At 45.3% G+C, this 17,452-nt stretch overlaps 1 protein-coding gene across 4 annotated transcripts in view; it reads right to left on the bottom strand.

Annotated features, from left to right (window-relative positions):
- Positions 1-17,452, bottom strand: part of CD2AP (CD2 associated protein) — a 52,181-nt gene that overhangs the window by 13,319 nt on the left and 21,410 nt on the right. For all 4 annotated transcript variants that reach the window (XR_014944312.1, XR_014944311.1, XM_085542322.1 and 1 more), the window contains 6 exons: positions 12,235-12,388; positions 10,301-10,401; positions 7,430-7,550; positions 6,237-6,421; positions 3,546-3,654; positions 634-725 (listed from right to left, as the gene is read on the bottom strand). Coding sequence is in view for 2 of the 4 variants with exons in the window: in XM_085542322.1 (XP_085398448.1) it covers positions 634-725; positions 3,546-3,654; positions 6,237-6,421; positions 7,430-7,550; positions 10,301-10,401; positions 12,235-12,388 (762 nt within the window). In the remaining 2 variants the exon portion in view is untranslated. The remainder of the gene's footprint in view (positions 1-633; positions 726-3,545; positions 3,655-6,236; positions 6,422-7,429; positions 7,551-10,300; positions 10,402-12,234; positions 12,389-17,452) is intronic.

The following is a 17,452-nucleotide window of genomic DNA, read 5'->3' as shown; positions in this document are numbered from 1 at the left end:
TGCTCCTGGAACCCCCTTTTCAAAATCCCGCATTCAGAAGAAGGCTGTGGCTCCCTCAGCCATGGAAACAGCTCCAGCTCTGACTATGTTTGGCCACCTGGATTACAACAAAGCACAAAATGGTGCTGTACCATCATTCAGAGATGGACAAGATCAGTAAATGGGAGGAGAGATCAAAACCAGCTACGATCCAACGCACAGCAGTCAATGTTCTCATCTTCCTTGATTGGAAACTTGTGCAGTAAATACTTGGTGTGGTTGGAATTACACACAGTTCTACAAGATGAAAGTAATTCGGATGTGACTGATCTGGCTTATGTGTCTGAAAGGCAGGAAGTAAACAAAACTGCCATTCTAAGAAAACAGGGGCAAGTTAAGATGGATAATAGCAACTAAATAATAATAGCAAAAAAAAAGAACTGTAGCATGGAAATCCATTGTATGATCTGAGTGGATGGAGACTTTGGTTGGTCCCTAACAGAAGAATGTCCATTAATACATAAAGCTACTCAAATATTTTACCAAATACTTAACCCAGCCCAGTAATACCCTCCTGTCACAAGTTTCATACTTCACTTAGCAAAGCAAAGCTTATAAAAGCAGTAAGTGGTGAAAGGAAACAGAGTATCTTACCTTACTGATAATCTGGATAATCTCTCCTTCTTTAAAACTCAGTTCATCATTTACGCCTTCATGGGGAAATATTGTCCTGCAATATTCCTTGGCTGAAACAAAGCAGCACATCATGACATTGCACACCATGGGGACCAAAGTCCTAACAGCTGACTTTTGCTGTTTGAAGGGAGAGCTCAGTACTCATACTGTAATCACTTCTACAGCGGCCATCCAGCACTACTTTACTCACTGTGTCATTCATGTCAGGAGGAAAACAAGATCACAGTGAAATGTAAGGGAGGTAGGTCTTCACTGATGGGTAAAACCCTCCAGCCCTTTTATCCACTTATCCACAACAGACTACTCATTCACAATTGTAACATCATAGACTATGCAATATATCCCATCTTCACTGACTTATATAGATATATATATATATATTCCATTCTGCTGCTTCAGACAAAAACACTGTTTGGCTGTAGTGCCTATGAGTAGCACATACATAATCACCCCTTATAATCTCAAAATTATCATAAATTCAAAATCTGCGAGCATAATTAGATACACTCAATTAGATTGAATTAGATACATTCAATTGCTTCATGGTGACTCCCAATTGCAGATGTTTCAAATACCCAAGCAGTGATTTGCTGAAGTCCTGCAGTCAAAACAAGCCGTCGAAGCAAAGGAATTGCTTGGCTGTAACCACCTGAAACCAGAGCTTGTCTGAACAACCAGCTCTGACAGTCGCAGCCCCTCTGCTATTAGGAGGAAGAATGATTACATTACATTATTACAAAATAATGAATCTGAACTTTGGACTCCCTCTTAATTATAAGTACTGACTGAATTGTGCCCTTTCCAATGACTGAGGACTGAGTGTACAGCAGCAGGAATCCCAATGTTGTACTCAAACACAGTGGGGGAAAGAAGGGGGGACAATTAGTGATTTCTATCTCATTTTTTAAACAAAATAGTTTTTTTACATATTTGCCCCAGAGGCCACACCAGGCTTCCCAGAAATAGCAGAGGCACCCTAAAATAAGGCACAGCAGTGTAAGCATTTTAAGAGATCTCCTTTTAGTTCTTAACGTATTGAACACGGGCTATTTTGAACTCTCTCAAAACTGAGGATCAAATAACTATACCATGGTCTGTACTAAAACAAAAACACTAAGAAAGAATACCGAGCTTTCTTTCAAAGGTTACAAGATAATAGATAATATCTATTAACGCCACTTAATATAAACATTCACCTGTAAAATTTATAACTACCACACGTGTGTACCTTTCAGGTGTGCTTACTTCTCTGGGGGTAGAATCTTAGCACAGAATCACAGAATGGTTGGGCCGGAAGAGACCTCAAGGATCACGAAGCTCCAACCCCCCACCACAGGCAGGGCCACCAACCTCCACATTGATACCAGCCCAGGCTGCCCAGGGCCCCATCCAACCTGGCCTTGAACAGCTCCAGGAATGGACGGGGCATCCACAGCCTCTCTGGGTTCTCTGGGTTCCAGCACCTCACCACTCTCATAGCATGAGAGTCAATGCATCACACACAAACTTATTTTGCCAGATGTTTTGCAATGACAGAACGTAACAGCTAACTGCTCTGACCCCACTCCATCAAACAGCCCTGGCAGCAATCCTCAGCACGCCATCCAGCATAGAAAGCCATGGACTCTCACACAGCCAGGCACTTTGAACACCATTAGAGATACAGATAAGGCAGAGCTCTTACTAACATCTCTGCCAATCCAAGTGCTCTACTCTGCCTGATTACACAACTCCCAAACGCAGACAAAAAGCCAATGGCTTTTTGCTTAATTCTGTTGTTTGCTTAATTCTGCTAATTCTGCATTCCATGTACAGTAACTCATTTATGCCAAAATAACTGATTTCTGAATTCAAATATATTTGAAATTCCAATACAGAAGTTCAAAAAATATCTTTATTTGTAACCAGGCACAATGAGCTGTCCACACTTTACATAGCATCACAGCATGGCCTGTGTCACAAAGGCCCACAGTGCTCACCCAGCTCCAACCCCCTGCTGTGTGCAGGGTCACCAACCAGCAGCCCAGGCTGCCCAGAGCCACATCCAGCCTGGCCTTGAATGCCTGCAGGGATGGGGCATCCACAGCCTCCTTGGGCAACCTGTGCCAGTGCGTCACCACCCTCTGGGGGAAAAACTTCCTCCTCAGATCCAACCTCAACCTCCCGTCTCAGTTTCAAACCATTCCCCCTTGTCCTGACTGAAGTCAGTTTTTCCGCTGGGGCTGGCACTCCCAGAAGAGGCTTTGAATTGGCTGAAAATAAATGAAGATTCCTCTAGACAGAAACTATGCAATTTGGTCATTCAATGAAGGCATCAATTCTTAGAGGCAACTTTTATTATTATTATTATCAACAGAAATCCAAAGGAACTGGGCTATCTGGAGAACAGATTTCAACAGAACATAAATATTAAGTTTTCTGATGCAAGAAGCTCAGCATACATCCATGACAGGATGCAAACCAGCATCTGTACCATAAGCCCTAACCCTGCAGCCATAACCCCGGGTCAGAAACCAGGTCTAGGGCCTGCTCACACAGCAATAGTTCTCCAGCATCTCAACTGGCTGCTAAGAGATAAGCAAAATAGAAGCCAGTTCATGTATGACAACCCAGCAGATGAGTGCCAACTGAAAACCCTAGCCTTGTTTTCTTCCTTGCAAATGTTTTCAATTAATATTCTTCCAGCATGTAAGCAAAAACCCCATCAGACACGGCTACATTTGTGTAATTCCTCCAAGGCAAAGAACATAACACAAAAAAAACATGCACAGAAATACAAGATTATAAACAAGAAAATAATACTAATCTGGTTTGACAAGCAAATATTTCCCCACAGAGAGCCACCACAGAACAGCTGTTTCCATCCTCACCTTTTGGTTTCCCTTCAGCTTCTGACTTCGGTGCTTCGGAGGAGTTTTCCACTTTTGTTGCTCGAGGAAAATGAGCGAGCTTTGTGCCAGGAGGATGGGTGGGTGATGGCTGCAGGAACCAAAGAGAGATTTGTTAACAGGAGCTCATTCTGAGCTGAGATGGTGTGAATTATCACCTCCAAGAGATTCACCAGGATCCTCCATTAAGTACTTAGTGCAGTAGCCATAACAGTAACTGCAGTAAGGGTTATGCCTCAAAGGCTTTGGGTATATCAGTAGGGCTTGAAAAGCATAGCTTTCAAACTGGAAACTATATTGCCATATATACTCTTGCAGCGGTATTTCAATCTTCCCAAATGTTACTGTTCTATTACTGAAACTGCCTCTTCTGGCCCAGAACAAAAGTGCTCATTAAACAGCTGTGCTGACAGTAACTCACTGACCGTATTTACAGCAGGAATCTCCAGCAGCCTCACACCATCTCAGCTGCAGAGTTAATTTGTTTTGAAACTGCTGCCACAGACATAAGAGCCCATGAAAGCCTGCCCTGACTTCCCTTGGCTGCCCGTGATTCACAGAACACAACCCAAACTGATAACCATCCAACAGACATTTACTCCTGCACCAAAAGATGCTTGAGAGTATGAAGGCTGAGAGTGAAGATGGAGCCAAAGTAATTGTTCCAGTCTGCACGACACACACCGAGCTGTTGGGAAGACTCAGAGAGCTCCAGCTGCATTCACTTTTTCATAGCCATAACAGTCACAAACAGAATACCTGACAGTCAGACCTTACCTGAGCACCCCTAGCGGTGTTACCAACACGAAAAATCCTACTGCCTTTACTTATTCTGTTCCTTGCTATTTACTTTAAGCTTCACAGACTTACCACTGCCAGAGAGACCAGAGTTCCTCTCCTCAGACACAGCTGATGGCTGCGTGCTGGTGCGGGTACCTCTGCCATGCCATACAATAAGCTATCTATGGCCATCTGGGATGTTCTGAGAGCGCACATGCAATTTACTTCACTCCATAAAGGAAGCACTAAAATAGCCCACCTATGACATTAAACAAGTCCAGTACGGAATCTTTCCTAAGTTCCGTCTTTCCAAAATGAGATGCAATTAGAAGTGTGAGAGGAAGTTTAGGCAGACAGGGTGTAAATAACCCGAACCCATGCAGGATGCTGCAGCGAACTGAAAGGCACAAACATCTGAAGTGCTCAGAGTGCTCAGTCTGCCCGTGCTGAGTGTCCCTGGAAAAAAGCCTTCTCTGCTCTACCTGGCATAAAGATGGAGAATATCCATCCAGTCCCCCTCCATTGAAATCCAAAGTGAGCTGAGCAAAAATCCTGATGCAACCAGCCATTTCTGCAAAGCTTCCATGAGAATCATCTCTGCGGGGCTCTTTGTGCTCTTCTCCAGGCTTGTCTGCCTTTGGGACGACTTTGGCACCAAGCATAAGTGGAATATTAAATACAGAACTCAACTGTTTATTTTAAGCTATGAGAAACTGCTTTCTCACTTCATTTCCTGTCTTCTGAGAAACAGCCCATAACAACACAAACAAGCTGAAGAACAAAATAAAGCACCAATGCATTTCAGTGTCCACGTAGTCAAATAACACAGTCTCAAACAGCTTAGCAGATTTCTTATCAATCGAATGTATTCCAGGTAAGATCTCCCACTCCCAAGTTATAAGCTAGAAAGTAGGGAAAGCTGCCTTTCAACAAGCAATCACCAGCAACCCAGGCACACTGAGAGTTATGCCCTGAAACACTCTGACAGCATTTACACAAAGGTGGAGCAACTCCCACATGTGTAGCATCTCCTCAGCATTAAGTTATGTGTGGAGAAGAACTTCTTTCACCATATACTCAAAAAAGGGGAAAAGCAAATGAAAGAGGATGCAAACTTGTTAAAAAGTGCTTTTTGGACTTGCACAACCTGCAGGTCACAGCAACGTCGATGAAGCCAAAAACCTGGCAGCATTCACTGCAGGACACTTCTGCTAGTAACAGTGCACCATAGCCAGTACTATACCTCAACATCCAGCACAAAACTGAAGGGAAACAACAAAATGATATTCCTTGATGTAAAGGCTGCACTTATTAGAGGAGGAAGAGACTCAGCAGCCCAGCCACAGACTACATACAAAGTCAGTTGAAGAGAAAAGAGCTACCAGAGACTGCTGCAAATGTGTTGGAACACCCCTTATGTCCTAAACCACCAGGCTTTAAAAGAACACTTTTCATATTAGGTTGATTTTCCCTCTCTACTTGTTTGTTCTTTAAATGTCAGAACATTTGAATAGACAGACCTTTTTGCCTCCATGGTGGATATTTGAGGCCAGGCTGGATGTGGCTCTGGGCAGCCTGGGCTGCTGGTTGGTGACCCTGCACACAGCAGGGGGTTGGAGCTGGGTGAGCACTGTGGGCCTTTACAACCCAGGCCATTCTAGGATTCCAAGATATAACTTAGAGAAGTTCAGGGGCTGTTGCTTTGTTTTGTAGCTAAGGCTACTCTTGCCTTTCCCATGGCATCCTCTCAGATTATTAGAGTCTGATTATTGAACAACACTGACAAATTTTAGAGCAGCCAACACCAATACGATGTTTGGTCTTCAGATGTCACATTTTTTCTTCCTTTTTTAAATACAGGAAACCCCAAATGGACTACGAAGCACTACAAACCTTATCTGGCCTTTTATCTTCCGATTCATTACTGGATAATCTTGTCTTAAGCTTAACTGAGCCTTCTTTAAAGATGTCTCCAAACCCAACACCTCGAATTTTCTTCGGCTGTGCTGGTCCAGATCCAGGTTCACTTTCATTCCCGGGAGAGGCCACAGGTGAGGTAGGACCACTGAAAACAGGCTCTGAAAGGAAAAAACAAAGAAGGAACAAATAGTTGTTTTAATAGCTGAAAATATTTCTTTGCTCTTTAGAGGAAAAAAACAGAAGAGAAACAGCTGTGTGAGTGACTGTCAAACAGCTTCCTACAGCTGTAACCCCTCACGCTTTGTTCCAGCTGTACATTGAACATAAGTCCATTTGAAACGATGCCAGCGTTACACTGAGTACTCTGACAACTAAGCTGTCAGACGGCTGATACTTCTCGCCATTACAAATACAATCAATGTTGCACAGCCTGTCCTCATCCTTATGTTTTCTGCTAATTTTTGTGCACACACAGCACAGCGATGGCTGCTGAAAGCCAGAATCAATGCTGAATAATAACGACCTCAAAGACTCTGCTGTGTTTCAACAGCCATAGCAAAGCAAACTGATGCACTTACAGAGAGCGACATGTCTCCAGGAACCAAGAGAAGCTTTGCTATTGCTCAAAACAAGTACTAAAGCATGACCCAAACAACCTCTTTGTGAATGTATTGAACACTGTAATGTTATTAAAATGCTATTTTAAAGTGCTGAACGGTTAAATCAGATGAAGCAGTCTGAGATTATTCACCAGTAGGTAACAAAAGTGTTCACAGTTTTGTTCCAACTTTCAGATTTAAGGGACAGCATTTACCCCCAATCCCACAAACTAATATTTACAGGCATGCCATTTCCACAACTGAAGTACACTGAAGGCAACAGAACTGAAGTTCTGAAGTACACTTGGAAGGCAACAGACCGAGTCACAGCTACAGACAGCCTGCTGTTACCTCCGCTACACAGCCACAGTGGAACAGCTCGATGTTAAGCCGCCTTCCAAACAGATCCAGTTCTGACCCGGTGTCCATTTTTGTATTTCTCAGACAGCACACCAAAAAGATTTTATTCTTAGAATCAAATATAAGGTTGTGCAACCACAGCGCTCCAAATTACACCTGAGGTTTAAAATGGCTTTGCCGAGGGATTAGGACAGGACAGAACAGCACCTGCATCATCCAGAGCATCCTGTGTTTCTCCATCGTCCGCCAACTCCAACTCCTTCACAAAGTTGGAAGGAAACAACCCCAACCTGCCGTTCAGGGTTCCACTCCACCAGCCCTCCTCCACCTGCACGGAAAAAGTTTGCACATTACTAAGAAGAAAAGGAGGTGTAAATGTAGCAATCACTGTGACATTTAATTACGGCCATATGAGCAATTAAGAAATGCTTATCCATTGCATTTACACCTCACTTCTAAAAGCCTGTGGACAATTCTGGGAAGTGTCAAACGACCACGACTTACCTTAACAACAACAAGATAGCACAACAAACACATAGAATCATAGAATTACCCAGGTTGGAAAAGACCTTAAAGATCATCAAGTCCAACCGCAGCCTAACCAGAACCCTAACTCTAAAAAGCCTACACTAAATCATATCCCTGATATAGATATACATAGATATACATAGACACAGTCACCAAAAATAGAGCAAGTCAATCATTTCCTGCCCCCTCCGCCCAAACATCAGAACTTTCTTTTAACTCCACCACGTTCTTTCTATGACAGGACAGCACTCAGAGCACTGAGCAAAAGGGAAAATACGACAAACAGCTTTGCTGGTCTGAATTCTTTTTGAAGATCCAACAGTAAAGCCTGACACACCACAGACAAGCACACTGTGCAGCTCTGTATCCAACAGAAATGGAGGAAAAGGAGAAAAAGGAAAAAAGGACACAAAAGAGAAAGAAAAGGATGAAGAAATCATACAGTTATCATTTGTGCACATGCCTTGCACGCGTAGCCCACAAGTTCTGACAACAGAAACCCTGCTTAAACAACCGTACTGCACACAGCTCTTCTTCCCTGTTCCTAAGCCTTATAGCCAGCTGTCCTCGATGCTGATCAGGTCATTTCTGAAGGCATCTGCCTCCAGTCTTGAGCTCACAATCAATGGGACGGGATGTGGGACCAGAGGACGGCCAGGAAAATGCTGAGAGGGATGGAGCATCTCTCTGTGGAGAAAGGCTGAGGGAGCTGGGGGTGTTCCAACAATTGAGGGAGCTTGTAAGCAGGAGGGGGAGTGACTTTTTACATGGTGTGATAGTGATAGGACAAGGGGGAACGGCTTTTAATTAAAAAGAAGGGAAATTCAGATGGTTAAGGCAGAATTCCTTCACTTGGGGTGGTGAGGCGCTGCCACTGCCCAGAGCTGTGTTGCCCCATCCCTGGAGGCATTCATGGGCCTGAGCTGGGGGCACCCAACCCATGGACTGGGGCTGTGAGGTCCCTCCAACCTGAGCCATTCTGTCACACTATGATAACACTGTAAATAACTGACTATTCAATTTATGAGATCAGTTGCATGTGTTGTACACTGCACTGTCCCTAAGGCAGATGGCAGTACTGAGCCCTAAAAGTAGGGCTCTTTATTTAGTTTACCTCTTTATTTCCACCACAACAGTAAGCACACAGCCTTGGGGGAATTTGCTCTTCATTGAAAGCTGCGTAGGGTGTGGGAAAGGGTAAGCGAGGGCACAGGAAACAAGCTACAATAATAAACTGAAACCAGAACGTGTCCCCAATAAAGGGTTCCTAAGCAGAGGAAGCACGGCTATGGAGCCATGACTGCTGTAATTAGCAGCCTCCACAAATTAAGCTAATGAGGTTACCCAGGAGCACCCCTTTACAAAATGCCCATCCATGGTATCTGTGATGGTGTTGTTAGTGAGTGGGTTTACCAAGACATCTGCTAACAGTGACTGCTGCCTTTATTCAAAGCTAACAGAACAAATGGCAGAACTCAGTGGTGCATCTGGGAGCACAGCTGTGCCCTTACCAAGGGAATGGAAAAGTCACGCCTGGCAATGCAGAGAGGTAGCACTCTCTTCAGAAGGAGTCAACATGCAAAAATAGTAACCTCCAATCTTCTTTAAGAGCACTGACAGACACACAGCCGGAAAGGAATGTTAAATCTCCCTCCTTTCTCAGATTTTCAGTGAGACAACAAGGAGAGGCTGCACAAGCAGGCTGTGCTGTGCAGAAGCTTCCCAGCTGCTTCTAAAAAGAGCCTTCTATAACTGCACTGGTCTCTTCAGCAGGTTCTCTGGCCAACCTAGTTCTTACAAGAGATGTTCTTCTCACACATTCAAGCCTTCTACAGAACAAACTGCTATTGAATGGGACAGGCATCAAGAAGGTATGCAGTTAGGGAAAATAAAACAAATACCCTCACAACAATTCAGATACATGGGGTCATTGCCATCAAGTTCTGAATATCAAGACAGATGATTCACTGTATTCTTCCCTGGTGTAAAAGGTGGTGACTGGTGACCCTAAACATAGCAGGGTGACTGAAACTAATGATCATCATGGTCCCTTTCAACACATCCAGCCTGGCCTTGAATGCCTGCAGGGATGGGGCATCCACAGCCTCCTTGGGCAACCTGTTCCAGTGCGTCACCACCCTCTGGGTGCAAAGCTTCCTCCTCAGATCCAACCTGAACCTGCCCTGTCTCAGTTTCAAACCATCCCCCTTGTCCTATCACTGCCCACCCTCACAAATAGCCGTTCCCCCTCCTGCTTATTTGCTCCCTTCAAGCACTGGATGCCCACAATAGGTCTTCTCAGAGACTTCTCCAAGCTAAAAAAAAACAAAGTTCTATTGCTGAGAACACCAAATACTTCTCCTATATTTCTAGTATGTATTAATTCAGTTTGAGAACCTGGGAGAAAGATCTCCTCAGCTATTCACTTTACCTTCTAATATCTTGCTTTAAATGCTATTTTTCCAACATTCTTGTAATTAACAAGTAGATCAAATCTGAAAATAGCTTTTGTCCACACAAAGAAGAAAGCAGCTCTGGAACACAACTCACCTCCTCATTGATGTCAATCACATCCCCCACCTTGAGCTCCAGCTCATCTTCATTCTGCGGGATGTACTCGAAGAGCACTTTGCACTGCCGCTTCTTGGCCTCTGGCGGGAGGGAAATGGAGAAAATAACAACACTTAGAAATGAAAGCTACCTTTTTCCTGAGCTCCTGAGGGCCAGATGTGAGCAGAACACTTGTAAGTCATCCCCGACAGCTAAGAAATATGCTTCTGGTTTCCCAGTTTCTGCCATTTCAGCCTAAAACACCATACCTTAGATGTAGCATGAAAACCATTCTTTTCCCAGTGTGAGTCAAGAAATTAAGCTAAAGCATTGATCAGCAGTTGTTTCACAAGGGCAAAATTAAAATAAAGAGCTGTCTGTAGGTGTTTACCACAAAGAATTAAAGCACTTCTGGTATTAAAATAACAAATGACATCCTAACAGGGGAAGGTGCTGAAATGGCTTCCAACACTCCCAGCCAGTGGCGCAGGAGCCTACCAGCACCCCATACACTGCAGCGCTGCTGTGCTCACACAGTTTATGCTTTTTGCCTTCAAACTGAAGGCTGTGCCTTGAGCCCTTGCCCAGAACAGCCAGCACAATTCTGATGGCAACTGTCACCAGCAGCAACAATCCAACACACTTACTTGGTATAAAATCACGCTATTTTGTCCAAGTGCTAAGGCTCACAGGGCCCATTTAATTTCTATACTCCGTTAGATGAGCTGACATTGCCTCCCAAGCTGCTTTATTTAGCAGAGGGTTGTTAGAGTTAGGGCACTACGGTTATGTCGCAGTCAGACTTGATGACCTTTAAGGTCTTTTCCAACCTGAGTGATTCTATGATTTACTACAGGGGAGTTGATAGTCCAACCTCAGAATACCAGAAGACCATCAACACGCAGCGCCCTCAGTACAGAACAAACCAGACACTGAGTAATATTGTGGCATCTGAGAGGGATCAGTGAACTGAGGAACTCAGTGCTGGTGTGCAGCCTCAGCTCTGGAGGGCAAAAAGTCAGGAAAAGAGAACATGAAGCTCTGTATTTTCATTTCCCTGGATAAATGCACCAAACTAACAGAAAGACACATTGCCCAGAAGCTGATGCACAACATCTGCCTTCAGTGGGAGCCATCCAAGGCCAACACATGGGACCTCCTACACACAGCTCACCTGGGCTCAGCACCTACTGCCATCCCAACATCCGACACTGAGGGCCAACACAATGAAATAGGAGGCATTACCTTCAGAGCAGCCCTTGAAGAATTATAACAACCTGCAGTCCCTGCCTGGTAGAGTTTTCTCCCCTAGTTTTTAGTAACTTTGATCTAACTGCCATTACAACACAGAAACTACAAACATGAAGGCACCAAGTCACACAGCTGACCATCCTAGGGGCTCCAGTTACAGCCAAAGGAAGATCACTACTTTTTCCTGTACTCCACTATCTCCATGTTGATTCATACTAACAGAAACTTACCCAGTAAGAGGAGCCTGAACTAGAAAGTATTTCTTCATCAAACAGCCCTGAATTTGTAGCTAAACTTATCTAGACAGAAGTGACCACAGGAGGCTTTTAATTATGATGAACACACCTTCAGCTCTCATTTGGATATGCTACAATATGAATCAAGCTCACGTGAAATTCAACACCAACAATGATTTTTCATTGCCTTCTTTGCACATCAAAATAGCAAGGCCATATTCTCTGGGATCTGGAAGGAGTCTAAATTCTGCTCCTGTAAGAATCCATCCCTACTACCATTAAGAACTACACCATCTACCAGCTTAGAATAAAAAGCTTGGGCTCCCTAGGGTCCAGCACATCCCTAAACCTGAGTCATGCATTAAATAATTAATGTTTATTAATGTTTATTAAAAAAAATACTCATCAGCTGCTTATGCCATTGAAGGAATTATAAACATTACGTACTCTTCTTGAAGCTTTTGGATGGCGGATGAGGCTGAATTCCTCCTGCTGGAAGCCCATAGGTACAAATGCGCTGCACAAGACTTGCTACATTGCCAGATTTCTCCCTTCTGGGTGGCAGGGCATCATCCTTGGGCTCTACATCCTTCTTAACTTCCTGAAACAAGAGATTTGACAGATTGAGAGGCCATTGAAATTACCCAAGAGGTCAGAGCTTTTAGTGAAGCACTCTAAGAGATTTCACATACTTACCATTCGGTGTCTAACACTGTACTATGCCCAAAAACTATGGCACTCAGAAAGTACTAAAGGCTTTTATAAGCATGACCCTCATACATATGACCACATTAGGAGCTGGGTAAGTTACGTGCCAAGAAAATTCAGAAACAAAGCAGCATTTCAGACATCAACTCCAACCCCAGGAAAAGCAGCTTCAAGCCCCAAGAAGTCCCACAGCACAAGTTTTAAGTTCCTATTGGAAACTAAAAACAAAATACAAATATGAGCTTAATGACAGAACCACGGCATAGTGAGTTCATTAAACATAACGTTCAAGCACATAAAGCTGCATTATATGATCATCTCTGCCTCAAAGCTCAGAGTTGGTTACTGACAGGATGTAAGGATACTGCTAAAGGAAGGAAAAGAAAGTAACATGTGAAGAACACCCCCTGCTAACAAAAAGAAGCCCCCTGCTACCAGCTGCTTCCAGCTGACACCTTCCCACTCCCCACTTGTGCTCCTCCTTTAGTTCACCACTGCCTCCAAAGTCACGAGAACCTGGATCATGCCTCCTCAGCTTCATCTTTGCAGCTGCAGTCCCTGCCTTGGCAGCTCCGATGTCACAAGGCAGCTGCTCCATCCCCATGATCATCTACTGCCCCTGCTCAGCAGCCTTCCTCATGACATCCTGTCCATCCTTGGCTGCCACTTCACTTGGAATTAAGGACTTTGGAGAACTGGAAGTCACTCAGCCAAATGTTCACAAGCTGATGCTCATCCCAACTCACATCTTCCTACAGCCACAGCACAGGGGTTAATTTTTCTTCTATCCACGGCTTGGCATTTACCAACTTCATGCTCACCTACCACCCCTTTCACTACTCAGCTCCCCACCATTAGCACAGTATTTAACTATCCAAGACTGTAACAAGACTGAGAAAATGGGGTTTTTCACTGTGAGATGCTCTCTGCACATCACTGGGGACACGGAATAAAGCTGGTACCAGGACCAGCTCCTCAGAGATCCCACCGGCATGTCACCCTGACAAAGCACCAGCAAGTCCAGTTTACGTTGGTCTATCAACCCAGGTCCCTCTGCAGTGCCTTTTTACTCCCCGGCACTCAACACTCCCTCCCAACCTGGTGTTGCCTGCAAGCTTACTGAGGGTGCACTCAATCCCCTTCAATGAAGATGTTAAATAGAAGCGGTCCCAGTTCTGAGCCCTTGGGGATGCTGCTTGTGACCAGCCACCCACTGGATTCCACTCCATTGACCACAACTCTCTGGGCCCAGCCATCCAGCCAGAGCTTCACCCAGTGGAGCGTGCGCCCATCCAGACCATGGGCAGCCAGCTTCTACATAAGGATGTTGTGGGGGACAGTGTCAAAGGCCTTGCTTTACGACAGTAAAAGACATGAATGGATGAAAATACAAAAACATATCCACCAGGATACAGCTCTGCTGCTTTCTGGAACATTAAAAGCCTGAAAGCTCCTCACTGCTGCTGTCCAGTCAGGAAACAGAACAGGTCTGGAAAGCTGCTGGTGCTTTCAAGCACACCATGAACTTCATGATAACAGTTCTGGGCACTTTCCTATTTCCCAGAGGAACAGAGTGGAATAAGATTACTGACAGCACAGTTTTTCCTCTCGCTCATTTCCATTACATAAGGAGGCTTTGCAGCAAACAGCCAAGTCATCCTGCCTCTGCTCTCCCTCATGCTCAGAGACTTCTGCCCTTGAGATCTCAAGTTTTGCAGAGATTCTGTCTTCCAAGCGAAAAGAGTCTCCAGCAAAGAGAGCACTGTGAGCATCTCGCATTGAACACCCACCTGGATGCCCACCTGCATGACCTGCTGTAGGGTATTGCTGCACCTCTCGGGGTCCCTTCCAACCCCTGTGATTCTGCATTGAAGTGTGCACTCCAAACTCAGACATCACTTTTTGGCAGTGCACGCATTTGTAAGCAATGATTTTCAAGGACGAGGTGCAGGAAGAGGAAAATTTCATCAAAAATCTCAGACAAACACCTTGAGACCTCACTGCAAATGTCAGTCACTACCACTGACCCAGGCTGAGGCTTCAATCAAACACCCCAACAGTTCTATGGTTTTGTTGCCTCCTATTTTTTTAATACAAAATCTTTTGATTCAAGTAAGTTGTGTTATGTAATGATGTTAAGTATACTATATAATTTAGAAGGGCTGCTCCAAAAGCAATGCCTCCCATTTTATTACACTGGCGCACAGTGTCCGAGGCTGATGTTGGTGGTATAGCAGTGCAGGTTGATCCTTCCCCCCAGTGTCCCATTCCATGTTGTTGCAGTGTGACGGATGGCAGCAGAGGGCAGCTGACTCAATGATGACTGTCATAGGAGTGTGGATGGAGCAATGGAGGGGAACTGAACTCCTGACTGAGGATAGAATGGCACCCACTGCCATTCAACGCTGCTTTTCCCCTCAATATCGTGGCAGTGACTATGTTGAACAACAGCAATTTGTAGCTGACTGTGTGCACTAACAATACTGTTGTGCTCTTTGTACCTGCTGTAGTTTCCATGGAAATAAACTAGAGGCATTACTTAGAGTGCAACCCATGTAGATGTGGCCCAAGACAAGCCCTGCCCCGTCAGTGCAGCCCAGGCAAGGCAGCAGGCTGGACACACATGAGTTAAAGCAGCCTCCAGAACACTCACCACGAGGGAGTCCATCCCTGTTTGTACTAATGCTGCACTTTGCACAGCATTTCACAAGATGGAACTGCATGCACTTAGTGAAATGGGGGACACAACGGAGGAAAGGATGCAGGGAAAAGACCAAGAGGACTATGGGGTAAGAACACAGGCAGGCAGCTACAAAACCATTGGAGAAACTCTGCTATGAACAGTGAAGTACCAGATGTCAGCAACACTCAAATCCAGAAGTGGATAGTAACTGACATGGGTGAATCAGAAAGGACAGTGAGCACAGCATCATTGAAAGCTGCTTCACAAGGCCGGGGGGAACAAGAAGCACATGGAGCCCATCGCTGTGGCTGCCAGCAAGAAATCTAGAGACAAGATGAGCAAAGAGGGTGGTGAGTAGTGCACAAATAGGTCAGCAACTGCTGTTTCAACATTTAAGCTACTAACTTTTAGAATATCCTTGTAAAGCAAAGGCTGTGATATTGCCAATGAGGAACTGAAGCATTAATTATCCCTCCCCAGGGCATTACTGGTGAATGGGACGCCCATCTTCCAAAAGGGACAGAAAGACGATCCTGGTAGCTACACACCTATCAATCTCATGTCAGTGCCAGGAAAGGTTATGGAACAGGTAATGTTGGGAGGAGCCATCACAGACCAATTAAAGGTCGACCAGGGGATCAGGCCCAGTCAGCAAGGGGTTATGAATGGTAGATCCTGTCTGACAAACCTGATTTCATTCTATGACAAGGTGACCCGCATAGTGGATGAGGGTAAGGCTGTCAATGTGGTCTGGACTTCAGTAAGGCCTTTGACACCGTCCCCCATTACATACTCATGGAGAAGCTGACTGCCCATGGTTTAGGTGGGAGTACACTCTGCTGGGTCAAACACTGGCTGGATGGCCGGGCCCAAAGAGTTGTAGTCAGTGGAGCAGTGTCCCCCAGGGCTCAGAACTGGGACCACTTCTACTTAACATCATTATTAATGATCTTGATGAGGGTATTGAGTGCAGTCTCAGTAAGTCTGCAGATGACACCAAGTGGGGAGGGAGTGTTGATCTGCCTGAAGCGAGAAAGGAGCTACAGAGGGACCTGGATAGACTGGATCAATGGACCAAGGCAAACTATACGAGTTTCAATAGGGTCAAGTGTTGGGTCCTGCATTTTGGTCACAACAACCCCAGGCAACCCTACAGGCTTGGGGAGGAGCGGCTGGAAAGCTGCCTGATGGAAAGGGACCTTGGTGTGCTGATGGACAGTGGGCTGAATATGAGCCAGCAGTGTGCCCAGGCGGCCAAGAAGGCCAGTGGCATCCTGGCTTGTATCAGGAATAGTGTGGTGAGCAGGACTAGGGAAGTCATCCTGCCCCTGTACTCGGCCTTGGTGAGGCCTCACCTTGAGTGCTGTGTCCAGTTCAGAGCACCTCAGTACAGAAAGGACATGGAGGTGCTGGAGCAGGTCTAAAGAAGGGCAATGAGGCTGGGGAAGGGCTTGGAGAATCAACCCTGCGAGGAGAGGCTGAGGGAGCTGGGGCTGTTGAGCACTGGGATGGGCTGCCCAGGGAGGTGGTTGAGTCCCCATCCCTGATGTGTTTAACAACCCTTTGGATGTGGTGCTCAGGGCTGTGATTGAGCGGAGGGCTGTTAGTTAGGGTAGGATGGTTGGGTTGGGGTTGGACTGGATGGTCTTGAAGGTCTTTTCCAACCTGAGCAATTCTATGACTATTAAAATCACATCAAGGTAAAGCAAAACCAGGAATCTCTGTTTTCCACAACTGCATACCACAAACCTGTATTTCATCACTTCTAGCAGCAGGAAACTGCTCTATGTCCATTTCCAAAGGCACACATCAGGACACTCAACATACATAGCAATTACTGCTTCCACCAGCTTCATCCTGAGCATCCAAGGCTGGATGTGGCTCTGGGCAGCCTGGGCTGCTGGTTGGTGACCCTGCACACAGCAGGGGGTTGCAACGAGCTGAACATCGTGGCCCCTTTCAACCCAAGCCATTCTATGGTTCTACGATCACTGTTACCATTCTGACCTTTTGGACACATTAAGATTTTACAAAGGAAGCCATCTTTAAACAAGACACATATCATTTGGGATCACTGAAAACAGACACTAATTGATTCAAACGTTTATTAATATCCCTATGACAAAACAGTGCACACAGGTCTGAGCTCTTCACCCAAACCAAAACAACACGTCCCAGTTACTGTTCTATCTGAACCTTCCCGGGACTGCCAGTCATTGCCTTCAGAACAAGGAAGGGGTTTCTCGTGGTTTGTGTTGCTGTTTGAAGGCAGAC

Source organism: Coturnix japonica, chromosome 3 (genome assembly GCF_054131305.1).
Source record: "Coturnix japonica strain WE chromosome 3, WE-NBRP24, whole genome shotgun sequence".
Taxonomy (NCBI): Eukaryota; Metazoa; Chordata; class Aves; order Galliformes; family Phasianidae; genus Coturnix; species Coturnix japonica.
Note: the sequence above shows the minus strand (reverse complement) of the source record. Positions and strands in the feature narration are given on the sequence as shown.